Source organism: Xenopus tropicalis, chromosome 4, assembly GCF_000004195.4.
Source record: "Xenopus tropicalis strain Nigerian chromosome 4, UCB_Xtro_10.0, whole genome shotgun sequence".
Lineage (NCBI taxonomy): Eukaryota > Metazoa > Chordata > Amphibia > Anura > Pipidae > Xenopus > Xenopus tropicalis.
This window is the reverse complement of record NC_030680.2, coordinates 74521521-74539926: the sequence shown is the minus strand read 5'-3', so window position 1 is coordinate 74539926 and position 18406 is coordinate 74521521. Positions and strand designations below refer to the sequence as shown.

General features: G+C 40.1%; 1 protein-coding gene across 1 annotated transcript in view; it reads left to right on the top strand.

Moving 5' to 3' along the window:
- The first annotated feature begins 1924 nt into the window (after nucleotides 1–1924).
- Nucleotides 1925–18406, top strand: part of znrf1 (zinc and ring finger 1, E3 ubiquitin protein ligase) — a 39227-nt gene continuing 22745 nt past the window's right edge. The window contains 1 exon segment of the mRNA NM_001016977.2: nucleotides 1925–2304. Coding sequence (NP_001016977.1) covers nucleotides 1977–2304 — 328 coding nt within the window. The 5' untranslated portion in view covers nucleotides 1925–1976.

Genomic DNA, 18406 nt, shown 5'->3' with positions numbered 1-18406 from the left:
AATTAGGTTTATTTAGTCCAACGTTTCAGTTCCTACCTGAAGAAAAGATACACTTTTTTTATTGGCATCTGCCCAACCTTTATCATAGTGCAGGCCAGAGTTTGGTAATTAAATAAAGTGTTTCCTGTTCTCCACGAACCACAGAAGCAAAAATGTGTGCTGCTGCTATGAGAAATTGGTATGTGGAGTGGGTGATTGTAGCTAGCAACGCCATTGGCACCCCCATCTGGAGCTTCAGCATTAACGTTATGATGTTAGGGCACCTACAAAGGCTTTGAATCAAAATTTTCAGTCCTGCCCGATAAACGAGACGACCGTCATTCAAGGCTTTTGCTGATATTGGTCACCTTGTGTCCCACCAAACAAGCGCTGTTTTATAAGATAATTACAGTGCATTTATGGCCACCTTTATACTTCATTGAAGTCCTTTGTGTTCACCTAAACCAAAAATGCTAACTATGTCATGTGACTTTAAAGCAACTATTTTTAGTTTCCAAATAATGCAGTTAGGACTTGTTATGGTATATAGATAAATTCAAATATGGATTTGGTGGATTCCTAGGGGCTGATTCACTAAGGTACGAATATGAATCACGAAATCCGATCATTTCTGATGATCGCAAATGTAACGAAAATTCTTTTTGTTTGGATATGAAAATTTTGTACTTACGATGCAAAAACAAAAATGTTGCAAAAAATATGCACAGTTCTAATACTTAGAAAAAATACAATTTTTTTGTGTTCGGACTTAATCGTACTTTGACAAATGGGCCCCCAAGTGTGCAGATAAGGCCACACAGTAATGTAACTACAGTCCTATGGGCATTTTGCCAACATTTGCACCGAGATTGATTTATGTTTTTTTTTTAATTAAGTAAATCAAGGTTTATTAAATGATGAAACACTGACATTTTTTCTAAATGCAAATATCAATGCAAAATTGACTGCATTTATTTTATGCAATCAACCCTGTATTGCCCAGGACTGCATTTATGTAGGGTTCCCTAATGTGAGGTGATCCGGTAACCTTGCGCTATTTAGATTTGCCAATCAGTTTGCAGGCATGATAAATGAGCCCCGCTGATTCCATCCCTCAAAGTATGACAGGCAGGAACGGTTAACCCTTTCCTTTCCAGTTGGGTTTGGTTCGTTTGCACACCAGCTCAATGCTATTCATAACTGAGAGCGCTGAGTTGTGCCTCGCTGAAGTCCATAGACATATCTGTAATGAAGCATCTGATCCTCGGCTGGCAACGGTTAATGTGCAGGCTTGGAAAGTGACTGAAGGAGGAGAGAGCTCTCTTGCGCATGCGCCTCTCAGGCCTCTATTGTTACAGCCCAGCAACAAGGAGCAAGTCAGATTGAGGTAGCCAGCGAGACAGAACGCTAGCTGCTGCTGGGCAAGGAGAACTCGGGGCCGAGAGTTCGGCCGATTGGCCAAGGAAACCTATGGGACTGCTCGGCCTGGCAGGGAACCAACAAGGCCAAAGAAAGGGGATGCGGATCTGATGGGCCCCGTAGCTAGGACTCCTGAAGAAGAGATCAGCACTGCACCCTGCCCGGTGCCCTTATCCAGGCGAGTTTACAGGAGTGTAGAAGCGTCGGGGCACTTACTGAATGAGCTCAAGAGCACTAGTTTGGCTTGGACATTGGAGCATCGCACAGGGGGGTGCTTTCCAGTTCAGTAGCTGCTGGCCGCACCCCTGCCGGGGATAGGGAACCTCAATCCTACGGGGGCTGCTTTCCCTGGCAAACTTCACTGCGGCAGGGAGGGATGCTGCCGGCTCAGAAGCTACTGTAATATCTGCCGGGGGCCTACACAGGACTGTGCGCCACATGGACCCCTTCCCTCATGAACTTGCCCACTTTTAATAAGCATAATTGACGAACTGCCCCTCCTAGACTTATATTTGCCCTCCGTTCTTCTCTATCCACCAAACGCGCACACAGTGCCTAATTCTAGCGCTGTGTGCCCCATGGGGGGGAAGCAGAGCTCAGCCTCCCGCTCTCGGGCTCCCTTCCCGGGGGTTTCCTCGGATGACAGTGCCGTGCCCCCCTCCTCAAACTTTGGACATTTTCGAGCCGGGGGCGCCATGGGCCTGCGCAGCCGTTCTGTTAGCTCTGTCTCTGGCTTGGACCCCCCAGCCCCTGGCCTACCGTTTGGCTTATACCGAGCCGGGCCTGACACCGAGAGAGGGGGCAGCTCAGGGAGCGAGGACTCACGGGGGGACCTTTACCTTGGGTCCCGGGCTTCTCTGGCGGACACGTTGCAAATAGCACCGAGGTGGATAGGGGCACACAGCGGTGAGTCCCTTATTTCTACTTGATGGAATATTGTCTGCCATGGCCATTTACCTTGTGCCAGTGACTTGAGATTTTGTGAGGTTCAGTTTGCATGCAGCAGGAGGCCACCAATATGGACAGTCATTTCATTCCCTCCTTTGTTAACACCAACTTTGAAGCCACATTTCACTTAATGTGCCTAAAATGCCAACATTTTATGTGAATCCATAGGCTGAGCTCTCAGTTGGCATCTTTGTTTTTAAGTGGTGTTTCTCATAAGTGGTTGCCTCTATTAGTGTCTTGTAGTTATGAGATGCCATCATGTACTTATGAGGTACCATGTTATCTCCTCACTTAGTCCTATATATTTTTTTTTTTGTTAATAGACCAATTGAAAGTAGCTTTCTATATTGAGGTTTATAAGCAGTAGGCTTGTCTGTTTCTCTATCCATCTCATCGTTTTTATTCTGTACAAGGTAAAATACATCCCTTGCTCTTAAGGTTGCCACCTTCTCTGGAAAAAAGTACCAGGCTTCATATATATTTAGCTTTCTTGCCTATTAATAACATTGGGATGAAGCATCATTTTTACCAACCAGGCCTGTAAAATACCAGCCAGGTGGCAGCCCTACTTGCACTGGTGCAACAGATAAAAATATTATTTGCATTTGTGCAAAAGGCCAGGTATTACTGCTGCTTTATAACTGGTTGGCATGAATCCTCTCAGGTATTTCAATGAAAATATGGAATGTTCTTTAGCTCCATGGTGTCAGTCTGGAGTGAAATGCTGTGTAGTGTTTTCTGGAGTATTTTTGTGGACTCACTTCTTGACTCCTCTGCTGCCCTACAATGATTTCCTATAAGTGTAGACTCTTAAGATTGTAAATAAAATGTGACATCTATGGCATAATTCCCTATATACAAAGTACATTAGGTTTTAGTAATATGTGTATTGTTGGGTGGGGAAATATAGTTAATGTTTTTATAATCCTTTTTATACTTATACAGGGATTGGTGCAAGAGAATTTATTTCTCTCATTGACAGTTCTTCTTTCTTGGGGGATATTCATTTAAAAAGCTGCAGGCTTGCACTGCTTTACAACTGTGTTTATGATTGTAGGATCAGAATCATAAAGAAATAGACCCGAAGATTTCTGGAAATATCAAGTGGTGTAAAAGGTGGCTGAAGTACAACAAATAAAACTGCTGGATTAAATTTTAAAAAGTCATGAAACCATGGGGGAAATGTAATAAGTCATTAATGAAAATATAAGTGCAATGAAAAATTATTCCTTTTGTGCCAACAATTTTTCCTTTTGAACAAATTTAAAAGTATTTGCTAACCCCATCCCTCAATGGAAGTTTGTTCTAGTGGGCAGTGTAAGTCCCATGTATATGTCTCAAGTCCTTTGAATTTAAAAAAAAAAACAAAAAACTGTGACTACTTCAAATGGTCAATGTATATACTGACTAATGAAGACTATTACAATGCAAAATGCTATTTATTTATGCTAAACATATCCCCATTTATCTCTTGTGTAACGTAAATACAGATATAGCATCTAAATTCTGGAATGCCAGGCACTAGAGAGTCTACACACACAAATGGCAGGTTTTTGTTGAATAAAAATAAAAACACAAATATAAATCCTGTCAGAACTTATTCTACCTTTTATTTCAAAATTGCAACCTATACAAAAGTCAAAACATAGGTGGAGGGTGACTTATTGTTTGGGGAGGCTAAAGATGGGCCTAAAGCTAATGTGAGATTTAGTGGATCTGCTGCTGGCGTAAAAAAAATAAATAAACCTCCAAACTACCTCTTGCGGTTCCAACTGACTTACAGGAATACTGTGCAAAACTGCAGGTGGGAGTGCTTTTTTCACCCTAAATTGCTTAGGACTGTGCTGTCCAACTGGCGACCCTGCATTATTCACACCTTAGGCTCAGACATTAAGCCCCCACATTGTTCACCTGCACTATCAAAGCTCTTTGATAGCATGGTTTGAAGTGGGTGCAGTTTAAAAAAGGGGAGTGGTCAAAACTGGCTTATATTATCGGCCCTCCACCATGTAGGCCAGAATAATTCTGGCCCTCGGTACCACAGAAGTTGGACCGCACTGGCTTAGTATGTAAAAGTATTCATTTGTTTGTTATCAGTTAACTTAAATTTTATTTAGCTTAATAGTGAGAAAGGCAGTGGGTACTGACATCCCAGGCACATTATATATGGTGAAATGTAGTCTATATTTACAAAACCAGCACATTATATGCAGTGAGTACTAACACCCCAGGCATGTTATATGCAGTGAGATGGGTACTGATGCCAGATGTTCTGGGGCTTTAACCTTGGGACTGAAACACATTTGTTTTTTTTTCCCAGTTATGCAGTCTCATGAGGGCTCCACTGCAACTAACTAGAAATGAACAAAACAATGACAACAGTAAGAAAAAAAGTGCAAAAATATACATAAAAGCACAATAAGCTTTTTCAGGGGGAAAGAGTTAATTTAGGACTGGAGCAAGGGCGATAGGGACATTATGGATGCCAGGTGACAAAAAACTACTTAATTTCAGCTAGTGATTCAGCCTCTCGAACATATATAGTATAGTACCCATTGGAGTGGGATGACGATACAGTATAGTACCTGTGGGATGAAATCTGCAGCTAAAGTTCAGAGTTGGTGAGATTCTTGGGTAAAGTTTATAGCCTGTGGATCCTTCTTAGAAATATTAATTTCTGCAGTGTCTTCAGTTTGTAATATCTCCCCAGCCCTGCCTACGTCTGTGCCTTGATAGACTTACAAATTGACTTGTCAAGAGAGCTGTGCTCTGATTGGGGGTGCCTCAAGTAGAAGGATCCAATTAGAGCACAGTTGAGTACAACAAAACCAGAGCTAGCAGGAATGCAAGAAGATTTCCCCAATATTAAAAAGTTCCAGAACAGTGCAGAGAGTGAGTTGTGTTTTTGTTAAAGGTGCCACGCAGGTTTGGGAAGGCTTAGTCTCACCTGGCCTTATTGAAAATCCACCTATGAGTCAAAAGAAAAAAATAAATCATAGAAGAAAATTTCCAGATATGTCAGATTGCAAGAGCATCTCCTGTGCACAGGTCTCTTCAGGTCACCCTGAAGATTTTTAATTGGATTAAGGTTTGGGCTTTGGCTTGGCCTTTCACAAACATTGATCTCATTTGGGGAAGCCGTTGCATTGGTTTAGATGTATGAATTAGGACATTGTCATGCTGAAAGGTTAAGTTTATCTTTGGCTTCCTAGCACATGCAAGGTTTTGTGACAAAATAGGCTAATACTGGGACCTATTCATGATTCCATCCTCCTTGACTAAAGCACCAGTTCCAGCTGATGAAAAGCAGCCCCAAAGCATGATGCTGCCTCCATGCTTTTATTTTTGTTCCAAACATAACTCTTGGAATTGAGCAATGAACAAATCAACCTTTATATAAATAATACAACTGATTGTTGCATGTAGGGAACAACCAGTACTTGCCAAGAAATCCTGCAGCTCCTTTAATGTTGCTAGAGACCTTTTGGTGGCCTCCCTGACCAGTTTTCTCCTTGTCTTCTCATCAGTCTTTGAGGGACATCCTGATCTTGGTACAGTCACTGTTGCGCCATATATTCTCTACCTGTTGATGCCTGTCTTCATCGTGCTCCATGGAATGTTTAATGATTTGGATACTTTTTTGTACCCCTGATCACTATACTTTAACTTTAAACTCCCAATATGATTGTTGTGCTACCAGTTTGAAGTCTTGCAGCTTAGTTACCAAATGGTAATTTTTCATTATCCCAGAGAAAAATTCATATTTTGTAATCAATGTATTTGTTTTCATATGGCTCTCTAGAAAGTGTTATGTTTTTTTGACCATTCCTATGAATGAGGCCAAACCAACAGACTACCTGACCTATATCAGCTTGAAAAGTTCCATCAGATAAAAACTGCGTCAACTCACTGGCAACCACTGGCAACCTTGCCAAACGAACATATCTTTCATCGGTTCCATAATCAAAGTAGTGTTTTTTTTTTTTGTTTGCATCCTTTGTGACACATCTCCTTTCTGGGCTCAGGTTTAGCTGAATCCTGAGCCAAATACGCAGCTCAACAAAAAGCAAAATAATTTAAAAACCACAAACAATACAAAATGAATACAAATTGAAATTGCAAATTGTTTTAGAACATCCCTGACTACATCATAATAAAAGTTTATTGCAGCTTTTAGTATGATGTAGACAGGGATATTTCCTGATCCCTTTCGCATTCACACATGGCGGCTCCTGATTTTTCCTTTTTATTAAGAGCTAGTTATGTATGTATTGTATTTTTTGTAGCATGGGAAGAAACTGGGAAGAATACACAAACTGCTTGATATCTGACAAAAATCAAACCTAGAACTCCAGGATTACCTACCATATTAGTAGTTGGAAAGATTAAATTTTTGACTGATCACTTGATGTCTGTGATGGAATGACATGATATCTTTGCCAAAGTAAGTAGTTTGGCATGTATATTCTTTCTGATACACATGCAGGGAAATCAAAGCAGTGCTTCCTTCAACAATCTGTAAATGCACATAGCAATTGACTTTAACCTGACCATACCTGTAACTTTTGTTTCTTGTGATGACAAGGTCAGTTTAATGTAAATCATTTTCCCTGCTACCCAGATTTTCTCATTGATGTCAGATGTTTCTGATCAGACTAGATGACCAACACATATGTGTTTAGGCAGCACACAAACTATGATCGCCACTTGTAGACAGGTAGCATCCTGGCAGTCTCATTCAGAGTGATTGCTGCTGATTGTCTAGTTTTTCAGTGTGGCTTGGAAGGCCATAATCTTTAAAGGACCAGTCACAATAGCAAATCAATAATACCTCTGTCTTTTTACAAAGTTAACTTTGTACAAAGTTACTTTTAATGCGTTATGCAAAAATACTGTGAAAATCTTGCTTCTCAAAATAATCCAATCTAAACTGATCCAATGTCTTTTCAAATTGATCCAATGTGTGCACTCCACATCTACAAATCCACCTGGCGCTAAAACCTGAAGTAAGTTGCTGCGGCTCTGCAGAGGATTTTTAGCAAGTCTTGTTATTCGTTAGTGTTATTTATTTCTGGGTGTGTTGCAAAAAATAAATCTGTAGAAGGCATGTTGCCCTATTGACATATTTTAGAAGACCGGAAGCAGATTGTATTGTATTGTTGCATAAAGCATTAAAAATAGTTTGTACAGGATAGGGGTATAATTGAAGGGGACAGGAATGTTTTTTGTACCTGAAAATCTTTAGTGTTACTTGTCATTTATAGCCTGATTTGACCGGCTTGAGAATTGCTTTATAGTAATTGGTTGTACTTTGAGACATTTAATCATGTAAAGAGACTTACTCAGTAAATAAACCTTTAACATTTTATCCTTATCTAGAATCTGCCACAATATTTGTCTGAGCATGGTGTAGTGCAGTCAGGCAGGATTAGCCCAAACCAGTTTTGTCTCCCCTGAACACTCCGGCTGTTGCTGAGACCCCACTTTTTGGCTTATGGAATCTGTTTTTGTTCAGCGGTAGAAGCAATTTCTTAACAAAACATTTGTTAAAAACATTTTTATCTGTAAAATGTGAATGCTTTAACCCAGTATTTCTAATCATGCTGACAGTATCTTACCATATAAGATAATGTTATTTTCCACTGTTTAATATTTGTCATGCTGACCAGCAAAATTATCTTTGCAGTAAATACATAAATAATATCTCTGACTATCACATTTTTCCTTGGCACAAAATAGTTTAGTGGGTTGAGAACTTTGCAAAACTACTGGATACCAGACTTCTAATTGTAAAGTTAAGTTATGTTTGCACTAGATAGCATGACCTCTCGAAAATAGCATACTCCAGAAATAAACACCCTTAAGCACCCCAGACTATGGATATAGCAACCGTCCCAAAGGTCTCGGATCTGTTATCTAGAATCCTTGGGACCCTGGGTTTTACCATTTTTTTTAAAGTGATACTGACTGAAACTTTTCAAAATATGAATATACATAAAAAGCTACCTATAGGTTGTGTTGACTTTTTTTTGCTGACAGGTTTGGTTTTGTAAGTAATTGTTACTTGAAGTTCCTAAACCTGACTGTTTTGCCAACCTGACTGTCCCTTCCCAACCTGTCAGTTATAGCTTCTAATGCTAACAGACAAATATATGTCTGCCCCTCATAGAGATCAGACAGGTAATGTAAACGCATCAGGCAAATATTTTTATGGCAACATTATAAAGTTCTTGCAAAGACAATGTTATGATAAATGTAAAAAAAAAAAGATTTACTTTCTGGTGTCAGTATCTCTTTAAGGCAGCCTAAAAACTTTTAAATATTTAAAAAACCCAATAGGATTGTTTTGGTACTAGCATGGCTTTACATAATCTTAGTTAGCAGCAAGTGCCAGATATTATCTTATTACATAGAGAAAGGAAATGGGTCAAAAGATTTCCTAGCTATAATAGGACTGGGAATGAGAAATGACCTTTAAAGATTTTGGAACTTTCTGAATCATACCATACGTTTTACCCTTGTTTTGCCTTTCATAGCAAAATACATTTTTGAAAAAGTAGGCATGAATAAAAATCATGATGTGTGTTTGTTTTTCCCTTTGTGTTTCTTAAATACGCTCTATATAATTTACCAGCACATTTACCAGCACATATATATGGCGCAGCAATCTTTCCAATACGGGTTGCAGGCATCCCCAGGAACCTTTTAACAGAGAAGTCGGCAAATCACTCTACTGCGCATGCGCCGACCGCTGGCTTTTTCGGAAAGGGAAGCAGGAAGGAGGAAGCGCTGCGCTCCAGTTACCCCGGGCTCGTGCTCTTTTCTCCGAACAGGGGCACCAGCCCGGGGTACAAGGTAAGCGATTAAAGTCACTTGGGGGTGCCTAACATTTTGGCACCCCCAAGTGACTTTCTCCTTAACTGCCATATATGCACAAAACTTTTGGGACTTATCAAATGGGTACAATGCAGAAGTTATGTTTGTGTGGTTATGATGCAATGTTTTGCAGCACTGCAAGTTCAAGGATTCTTCTGCACATTTAGAAAACTGAGTGTGTGTTTAGTATCATGCTGTCTTACAACCAGCTTGAATAACCAACATGGAAAATTACATGTATAAGATCATATATATTATACAGCTAGGGGCAGTTTGTAGACTTTTTGTATACAGGTATAGGACCCATTATCCAGAAAGCTCCGAATTATGGAAAGCCCATCTCTCGTAGACTCCGTTATAATCAAATCACATATTTAAAAATGATTCCCTTTTTCTCTGTAATAATAAATCTGTACCTTGTACTTCATCCGAGCTAAATTATAATTAATCCTTAGTGGAGGCAAAATTATCCTGTTGGGTTTATTTAATGTTTAAATGATTTTTTTAGTAGACTTAAGGTATGGAGATCCAAATTACGGGAAAAACCCTTATCTGAAAAACCCCAAGTACCAAGCATTCTGGACAACAGGTCCCATACCCATATTTATATTATAATAGGGAAGAATTCATCTATAGACCAGGTGCAATTTAAAGTACCGTATATACTCGAGTATAAGCCGAGTTTTTCAGCACCAAAAATGTGCTTAAAAAGTCATCCTCGGCTTATACTTGGGTATATACGGATTTGAAGGAAGTCTGTCAGCTGCCCCCCGTGGACGTCCGCTCGTCTGCCCGGCCTTCCGACCGGGCGGGTGCGTGACGTCATCGAGTCGCATCTAGGAAGTAGCTGTAACTTGCGGTAACAAGGTAAGCGCCGCTGGGGCCGATTGCCCCTTACTGGAGGGCCCTTGCTGATTGCCCCATCGATGCGCAAATAGGAAGTACCGGCAACCCGCGTTGGCACCTGGAACTGCTGATCAGTATGTGGCGATGGGGGTTCCTTACCGATTGCCCCTTACTGGAGGGCCATGCCAATTGCTGGATCGATGCGCAACTAGGAAGTACTGCAACCCGTGCTGGCGCCTGGAACTGCTGATCGGTAAGTGGCGCCGATCAGCCGATTGCCCCTTACTGGGGGGCCCTTGCCGATTGCCCCTTACTGGGGGGCCCTTGCCGATTGCCCCTTACTGGGGGGCCCTTGCCGATTGCCCCTTACTGGGGGGCCCTTGCCGATTGCCCCTTACCTGCACCGAATTCATTCCTCAGAAAAAGCCTTCCATTAGCAATAATGATTCTGTGTAATCAACCTCTCCAGAACTCTATCAAGCAGCTAGCAAGTAAAGTCCCAGAGCAAGTGGCTCTTAAAGATGTGTAACATGGTATAGGACTTTTTGTAACACTTTCCTGAAGGGTGAGTTGCCCAGTTTTATATATTTATATATCTGAACATGATGGTGATAAAATTAATTACAGATTCATGAAATCAGGGCCACTGACAGCCACTAAAATGCAAATGGATAAACTTGCCACAGATCAACTTTCTTATGTAATTTGTCATATACCAATTTTCTAAATTCCTTTGTGAGTTCATTAACTAGGACTTGCCTTATACTCGAGTATATGGATTTGAAGATGTAAGTGTCTGGCATCTGTTGCGCGCGCAACCCTAGGCTTATACTCGAGTCAATACGTTTTTCCAGTTTTCTTAGGTAAAATTAGGTACCTCGGCTTATATTCGGATCGGCTTATACTCGAGTATATACGGTATTGTTGCTTATGCTTGTAATACATTTTATACATAGAAATTGAGGCATTTTACGTCTCCAGTACAACAGGATTCAATTCATTGTGTACATTCTAACAATTCCAATAGTTATCTTTTTACTGCTGGTCCTCTCCGCTTGGGGATATTTGAAAAGTCGAATTCTGATGCATAGTTGATAACTTTATAGTGCAACAGCAGGTCAGAAAGTGAAGGAAAGTGCCAGTTCCACTTCCTGCTTAGGTCTGGGCTGGTGAATTCCAGAGGGGCTTATGTAAATTGCATAGACAGTCACTTTTTATTGGGTTTATGTGTATTTGAAATGCCAGGACCTACTTTAAATCTCAGTCTTGGTCTGTCCATGTCCTGACTACTTAGGCTGTTGGGCTAAACAAACAGACCAATAGAATGTTGGCCATATGTAAGTCTCCTTGAAAATGCGTAGCACTGAAACTTAACAGAAGACCTAAGGAACTTTCATTATTCTAGATCAGTGCTGTCCAACTGGCGGCCCGCGACCCCCCTCTGTGTGGCCCCCCACCTGTCTGGCTGCTTTGATGGCTTACTTTTGAGTAAGATTTAAATGGTATCAGTGCTGAGATTAACTGCATGGTTCTCACCTCAGATTCAGGCTATAATCCCTCTGTATTGTTTAAAAATGCAATCCCCTGTGTTGTTCACACCTTTTAATCCTTGCATTGTTCAACCACTGCATTGTTCACACCTCAGGCTCAGGCTGTAATCACCCCCATTGTTCACACCTCAGACATTGTAGGTACTGCCTGGACTATGCTGCCTGTGTGTATGGCACACACAGGGAGCATAGGGTAGGCAGATTATGGCACATAGGCAGCATAGGGCAGGGAGGGTATGGCACACACAGGCAGGGTAGGGCAGGCAGAGTATGGCACACACAGGCAGCACAGGGCATTTAGAGTATGGCACACACAGGCATAGGGCAGGTAAAGTATGGCACACATAGGCAAGGTAGGGCAGGCAGAGTATGGCACACACAGATAGGATAGGGCAGGCAGAGAGCTGCCTGTGTGTGCCATACTCTGCCTGCCCTATGCTGCCTGTGGGAGGTGAACATGGCAGGGGTTTGTTCTGAGAGTTTGTTAGCAGTTGGAAATAGCCATTAAATGGTCCCTAAGGTGTGTAATTATGTGCTGGGGGTTGCTGTGCTATCCACAGGGGAGGAGGAGGCATATGGATTTAAGGGTATATCTTAATATGACATAATATAATTCTTTTACATATGAATGATGGTAGATATTCCTGCAGTAAGGACCAAGCATTTGGGTTTTTGCTGCACTACCACCATTGTGATAAAAAAGGTGTGGTTTGAAGTGGATGTGGTTTAAAAAAGGGGAGTTGTCAAAAGTGGCTTCCATTAGCGGCCCTCCACCATGTATGCGAGAGAAATTCCGGCCCTCGGCACCGCAGAAGTTGGACAGCACTGTTCTAGATCTATAACTGGTCAGTGTAGTCATGCTTTTTATGCAGGGGATTTATCTGACCAAGTGTTTTACTTATCTACATGTGACTGCTCATCACCTCATTTATTCCCTTCGGTTTTACATTTATTCTGATGACCTCTAATGTTAAATTTCTTGGCCGTCATTTCCATGCTCCACCAGACGTAATGATTGAGACGGGCCCTAAATAGCTGATCTGGGGTAGAAACAGTCACACGTGTCTCTGTACTGGCTGCGGAACCTTGTCATGTGGCAAGCAGAAAGTGAACCTGAGACTTAAATATGACATCCATTTGAAGCACTGATGCCCAATAGCTCTGAATTTGACTAATTGAGCTCCGCTATGCCAAAAGGTGTAGATAGGGGCACCATGAATCTGAGCACCCAGCTGCAAGGGTGAGTTTATATGCCATCCGATTAGGTTTGTTTGAAGCCTTTTACCTGATTTTTCATTAATGCTTGAAACCCTGAACACAGAAGTGAAAGTAGGAGAAGAACTGCAACATGAACATGAACCGAGGTAATGAAAGAAGTGGTCAGCAAATGCAAATAAGCATAACCAGTTGGCTGAGCGGAACAGTCAACTTTTATACCCTTTACTCTCCACTTCAAAACATTTTCTTTGTTTTTCTTAATGTAATTTAAAAATTTGTTTTCATCTAAACTGCAGCCAATATTTACATTTTCTACATCTGTTTTGTAGAGTATTCTTGTCATATACACTTGGGCTATTCTTAAGTCCTTGCCAGATATGCATACCACCTTTCCCTGTCTTAGATATAAAACTGAAAAATGACAGGTATATGATCTTATCTCGAAACCCATTATCTAGAAAGCTCCAAAGTACAGGGAGGTCATTTACCGTGGAAGTTATCTTTTCTTTCTAATAATAAAATCGTATGTTTTACCGGTTAACTAAGCAAACAAAATCTAAATTGATGGCAAACATTCCTGTAAACTTAATGTTTTGTTTTTTTTTTTTTTTTTTTTTTTAATTTTTAAGTATGAAGGCCTTAGTTATAGAAGAATAATATGAATGTCTATAAATACACTAGCCCCTCCTAGCTTGTGCTAGGTGGGTTAAGGTAAGGTAATACAGTTATGGGATCTATTATCCAGAATGTTCAGAATCTGGGGTTTTCAGGACAAAGGATCTTTCTGCAATTTTGATCTCCATACTTTTAAGTCAAGTATAAATAATTGTAACATTAAATAAATCCAATATGATTGTTGCCACCAATGAGGATTAATTATATATTAGTTGGGATCAAGTAAAAGGGTTCTGTTGTGTGTTTTTTTTTTTTTTTTATTAGAGAAAAGGAAACGTTTTAAAATTTTGAATTATTTGATTAAAACGGAGTCTATGGGAGATGATATTCCTGTAATTCAAAGTTTTCTGGATAATGGATTTTAAAGATAATGGATTCCATACCTGTATGGCTAGTAGGGTTTATAGAAAGCCCTAATCCTGTTTTCATGTACGCTAGCACTGAGAGAATAAAATATTGAAATACTAGTCAAAATTCATGGTTAAGTCTGTAACTTGAGCTGCGGTTTCTGAAGTGCGGGGGGATGGGGGTAACTGGACTGTTGGCATCAGGGTTGTGTAACAGGTGGCTAGCATCTAATTATAACTATCAGCATTTCTTGGCAAGAAAACATTTCCAGAAACTTGATGGTTTCGCTTCTGATGGCTTCTGACAAACTGTCAGCTAACCTTGGCAATATAGATCCATTGCAACAATTTAAACTTATGGGAGGGCATGGCTCCAGAATCATAGATATAGAGATTTTGGCCACCTCTTGACAAATTACCTTTCACTTACAAGATTAACTAAATATGTAAGAAACAGCTACTGCAGGAATTGGCATGTTCAAAGAACAACATATTTGCAAATGTTAATACACAGTTACATTTTATTTCACAAACATTAAAGAGCAAGGCAAGCGTATACAAATAGTTTATAGAATATTTATACAGACCCCAGACAGAGTAGGACGCTAAAACCAAACCAGCCAAATAACTACCATTTGCTTTAAAATTGATTTTCTGCATCTCCACACGCACTGCTGGTCCGCGCCGCCATTTTTAATTCCCCTTACTTCAGCCTTCACGACGAGCATCAATGTGCGCATGCTTCAGCATCGCATCCACGGCATACTGCGCATGCTTCACTTAGACAACTGTCCAGGACAGCGATCCGTGTGTGGAGGCTGGGAGAGCAGTGCCATTCACGGAAGCTGAGGTAATTCGGTGAATGTAAAGAAAATATTTTGGTACAGGGGACTTTAATGACTAATTCTCTGTGGTAGAATGCTCAGCACAAATTAGTTAATTGCCTAAGACACGCAATGTAATTTGACTTTACTTGCCCTTTAAAGCATAGGAACTAAGAAATATTGTGGTATTTGAAACAATTGTGAAAAGTTTGGATATATTAATACCCCATTTGGCACAAATCACAGCTTGTTAATGCCTTCTGTATTCATATAAGTCTTTCAATTCTTGGTACAGGGATTTTTGCCCATACTTCTTTGCAGATCTTGTTCTAATTCCAAGATCTTTTTGGGTCATCTTGCATCTGTGCAATCTACCCACAGAATTTCACTGATGAAGTCAGGGAAGGTGTTCCTTTTTCAGCTTTTTGGCTGACTGGTTCACATTGGCATCCAGTGTTTTCTAAAACTTAAACCTATTCTTTCCTCTACATGAACAGGTAAGGGATCTGTTATTTGGAAACCTGTTATCTAGAAATATCCAGGTTTCAGGAAAGCTATATCTCCAATTTAATCAAGTAATTCAAAACATTTTAAAATTTCATGTTTCTCTGCAATAATAAAATAGTACCTTGTACTTTGATCCCAACTAAGAATTAGTTAATCCTTATTGGAGGCAAAACCCTATTGAGTTTATTTTATTTTGAAATGATTTTTTAGTAGACTTAAAATATGTTGACACAAATAATAGAATTACAGAATTTTATACAGATCCAGAAAACCTCCAAGTTTCCAAGCATTTATGGTAACAGGTCCCATACCTGTACATTGTTTCCTGTGCCACTGGCTGCCACAAAGCATAATGGATCCACTCTCAAGATTTATTGAACATTCCAGCAAGACCTAACATCTGAATTTGCAGATCTGAAGAAAACCCCTTAGGACCATTACAAAGTTACCAACCATAAAATAAAATTGCCATGTTCAACAAGTCTGAAAGCATGGAGATATTTACCATGTTGCGCATATATAATATATATATATATATAACAATTTTGTCATATAACCCTTTCACCACCCGCCGAATTTAACAATTCGGGTCAGGTTAGTAAATGAAGGCCACAGTGTCAAAATGCACTGCAAATTGTGTTTTCTTCAGCAGAGATTATTTACACCCGTTTCTGCCCGTGCTTAGAATATGTTTGTCACATTCACAGATGCTATGGCTAGTTTTATAAGGAATGAGCCACTCATGTTTAACAGTTGGCAAAATTTTTTCTTTTCCCCATCAAACCCTGATCCTTTTTTTTATACAAACAAACCATTACATGTTTACTTTATCAATCCACAGCCCTGTTTTCAAAAGGCCTCTGGTTTGCCTGTTTTGCATATCTCAGGCATTGATGTTTATGATGAGGCTGCACGTTTAGGTTTCCCCCCCCCCCCCCATTGACAGTCTCATGCAGATGATGTTCATTAATGTTTGCAAATAAGGTGTTTTTTTTAACAAACTCGTTCCTGTAGTAGTTCTTTATTATGTTTCACTAACAAAATTAACTAAATATGTTATTTGGTAAGGGGTGCCCAAACTTTTGCATTCACTTTAAGAGGTAGTTTTACATATTATAAAGGAAGTATTAGGAATTTAAATGAATTGGAAATAATTGCAAAAGCTACTCAGCACAGTTTTTGCTATGCTTTATTTTTTAACAAACAGGTGTAAGATACATTTGTAGAATATTTAAACCTGTGACAATATGATGGTTTGTGGTCTGAAAAGGTATATATTACTATTTGGCAGATTCACTTGCCTTCCCTAGAGAGATGGCTAGTGGATTTTAAATTGAAAATCAGCTGTTAAGCCATGTTTATTATTTATCCCCATTATACTGTCACTATATTTGACAGCCTCACTCCTTTAATTTTGCAAATTTGCTAACATACACCTAGCCAAAAAATGTTGGTGTGGTGGCTGCACAGTTGTGACTGGTATCTAAGTACAGGCATGGGACCTGTTATCCAGCATGCCCTGGATATGGGGTTTGGATCACTGTGCCTTAAGTTTACTAAAAAAAATAAAAAAATAATTTAAACAGTAATTAAAAAAAAAAATACGATTGTTCTGCTTTCAATAAGGATTAATTAGATCTTAGGCTCAAGTATAGAGTACTGTTTGTATCAGAATGTCGAGTAGCAGAGTTGCCTGTGTGTGCTGAGGTCTCTAGTACTGTGCCTATACAAGCTAACTTTTACTGCCTGCATTTTTAGGTAGATGAAGGAACCAAAGTTCTTGTAATGTCGAAATTGGCCAGATCTCGATCGGGCAGGTTAGAAAATCCAGTCGGATCGGGGACCGCATCGGCTCGTTGATGCGGTCCCCGAACCGACTGCCCCACCCGTAGGTGGGGATATCGGGTGAAGATCCGCTCGCTTGGCGACATCGCCAAGCGAGCAGATCTTATAGTGTATGGGCACCTTTATTCTCCTGCAGACGTGACTCCTTTTTATTTTAGGCACAGTTTTAATTTTACCACCATGGTGACCTGGCATCTGGGTTTTTGCCATTATTTTTATAGTACAGCTAATGTGTACAACAGCTTAAAGAAACTGTAAATTAATAAATAGATACTACAGGTAAATGTGTAAGCATCATGCAGCTCATAGGAAACCATAACCTGAAGAATATTTGAATTTGTTATAACTTATCTTGACTGCATGATTGCAATCAGAGCAATTTGATGTTACTTAAGAGCATATTAATTAGAATTTTAGAGTCTACTATTAAGGATAAGTCATTACCAGTCCGTTTAGGAAGGCTGTGCTGGCGCTGAAGGGATGAATTTGCAGGGCATTTCAAGCAGTGTGTGACATCCTTTCTGGAGGGAAAGGAATATGTTATGCGTCATAGCACTTTCCCCACAGGGATATCAGGCTGTTAATAGAGGACAGGACCAGGAGACAGCTATGCTGCTAAACAAAACGAGCCTGGGAGGATGTGCAGGAGCAGATGGTACAATGGTAGAAGCAGAGGAAGCAGATCATGGTGGCGATATATGGGGAAATAGTATATAATAATTTTGTTATGAAATTGTAGGAAGCGGCTTGCACTGTTTAAATGGCACACCAGCAGTGCTGCAGAGAGCTGTATTGGGGCCTATGAATAAAATCATGGGTATGAGTGAAGAAGAAAAATAGTATCCGTGCAACTGTCTGACTGTGTATTCCCGGGCACAGGATCCTCAGTGGGACCAATGGGCACCCAAAATGTTTAGGAATTTAAAGGAAATGTTCTGGTCGTTGATTTTTTTTTTCTCTGTTTTCTAATTAATTTTTTCCCTACAGAGAAAACAGGTGTATTTGGGGTGCAATAAAATAGCACCTTTTTAGATTCTTTTTAATGTGCAGGAGGTGGGTAGTTCAAAGATCTTAGTACACACAGAATGCATAATACCACTGTGCAGTAACTCCCTAGATGCATTGAACCAATATATTCAGCCACAGAAAGTGAAAAGAATAATGGGGTCAAACCTCCCTTTATGAGGATTATCACTGTGCAATGACAACAGCCCCTCCCACAATTCACACCAAGGTGAAACTTTGCAGTTTAGTATGCAGTTTCTAATGAGTAGTCCAGTTATTGTCAGTATTGCCTTTGCTTCATATTGTTTGTGCAGGTCCATTTCTAAGGGTTTTGTCTTCCCCATATCTAAAAGTCACAGGCAGAGAG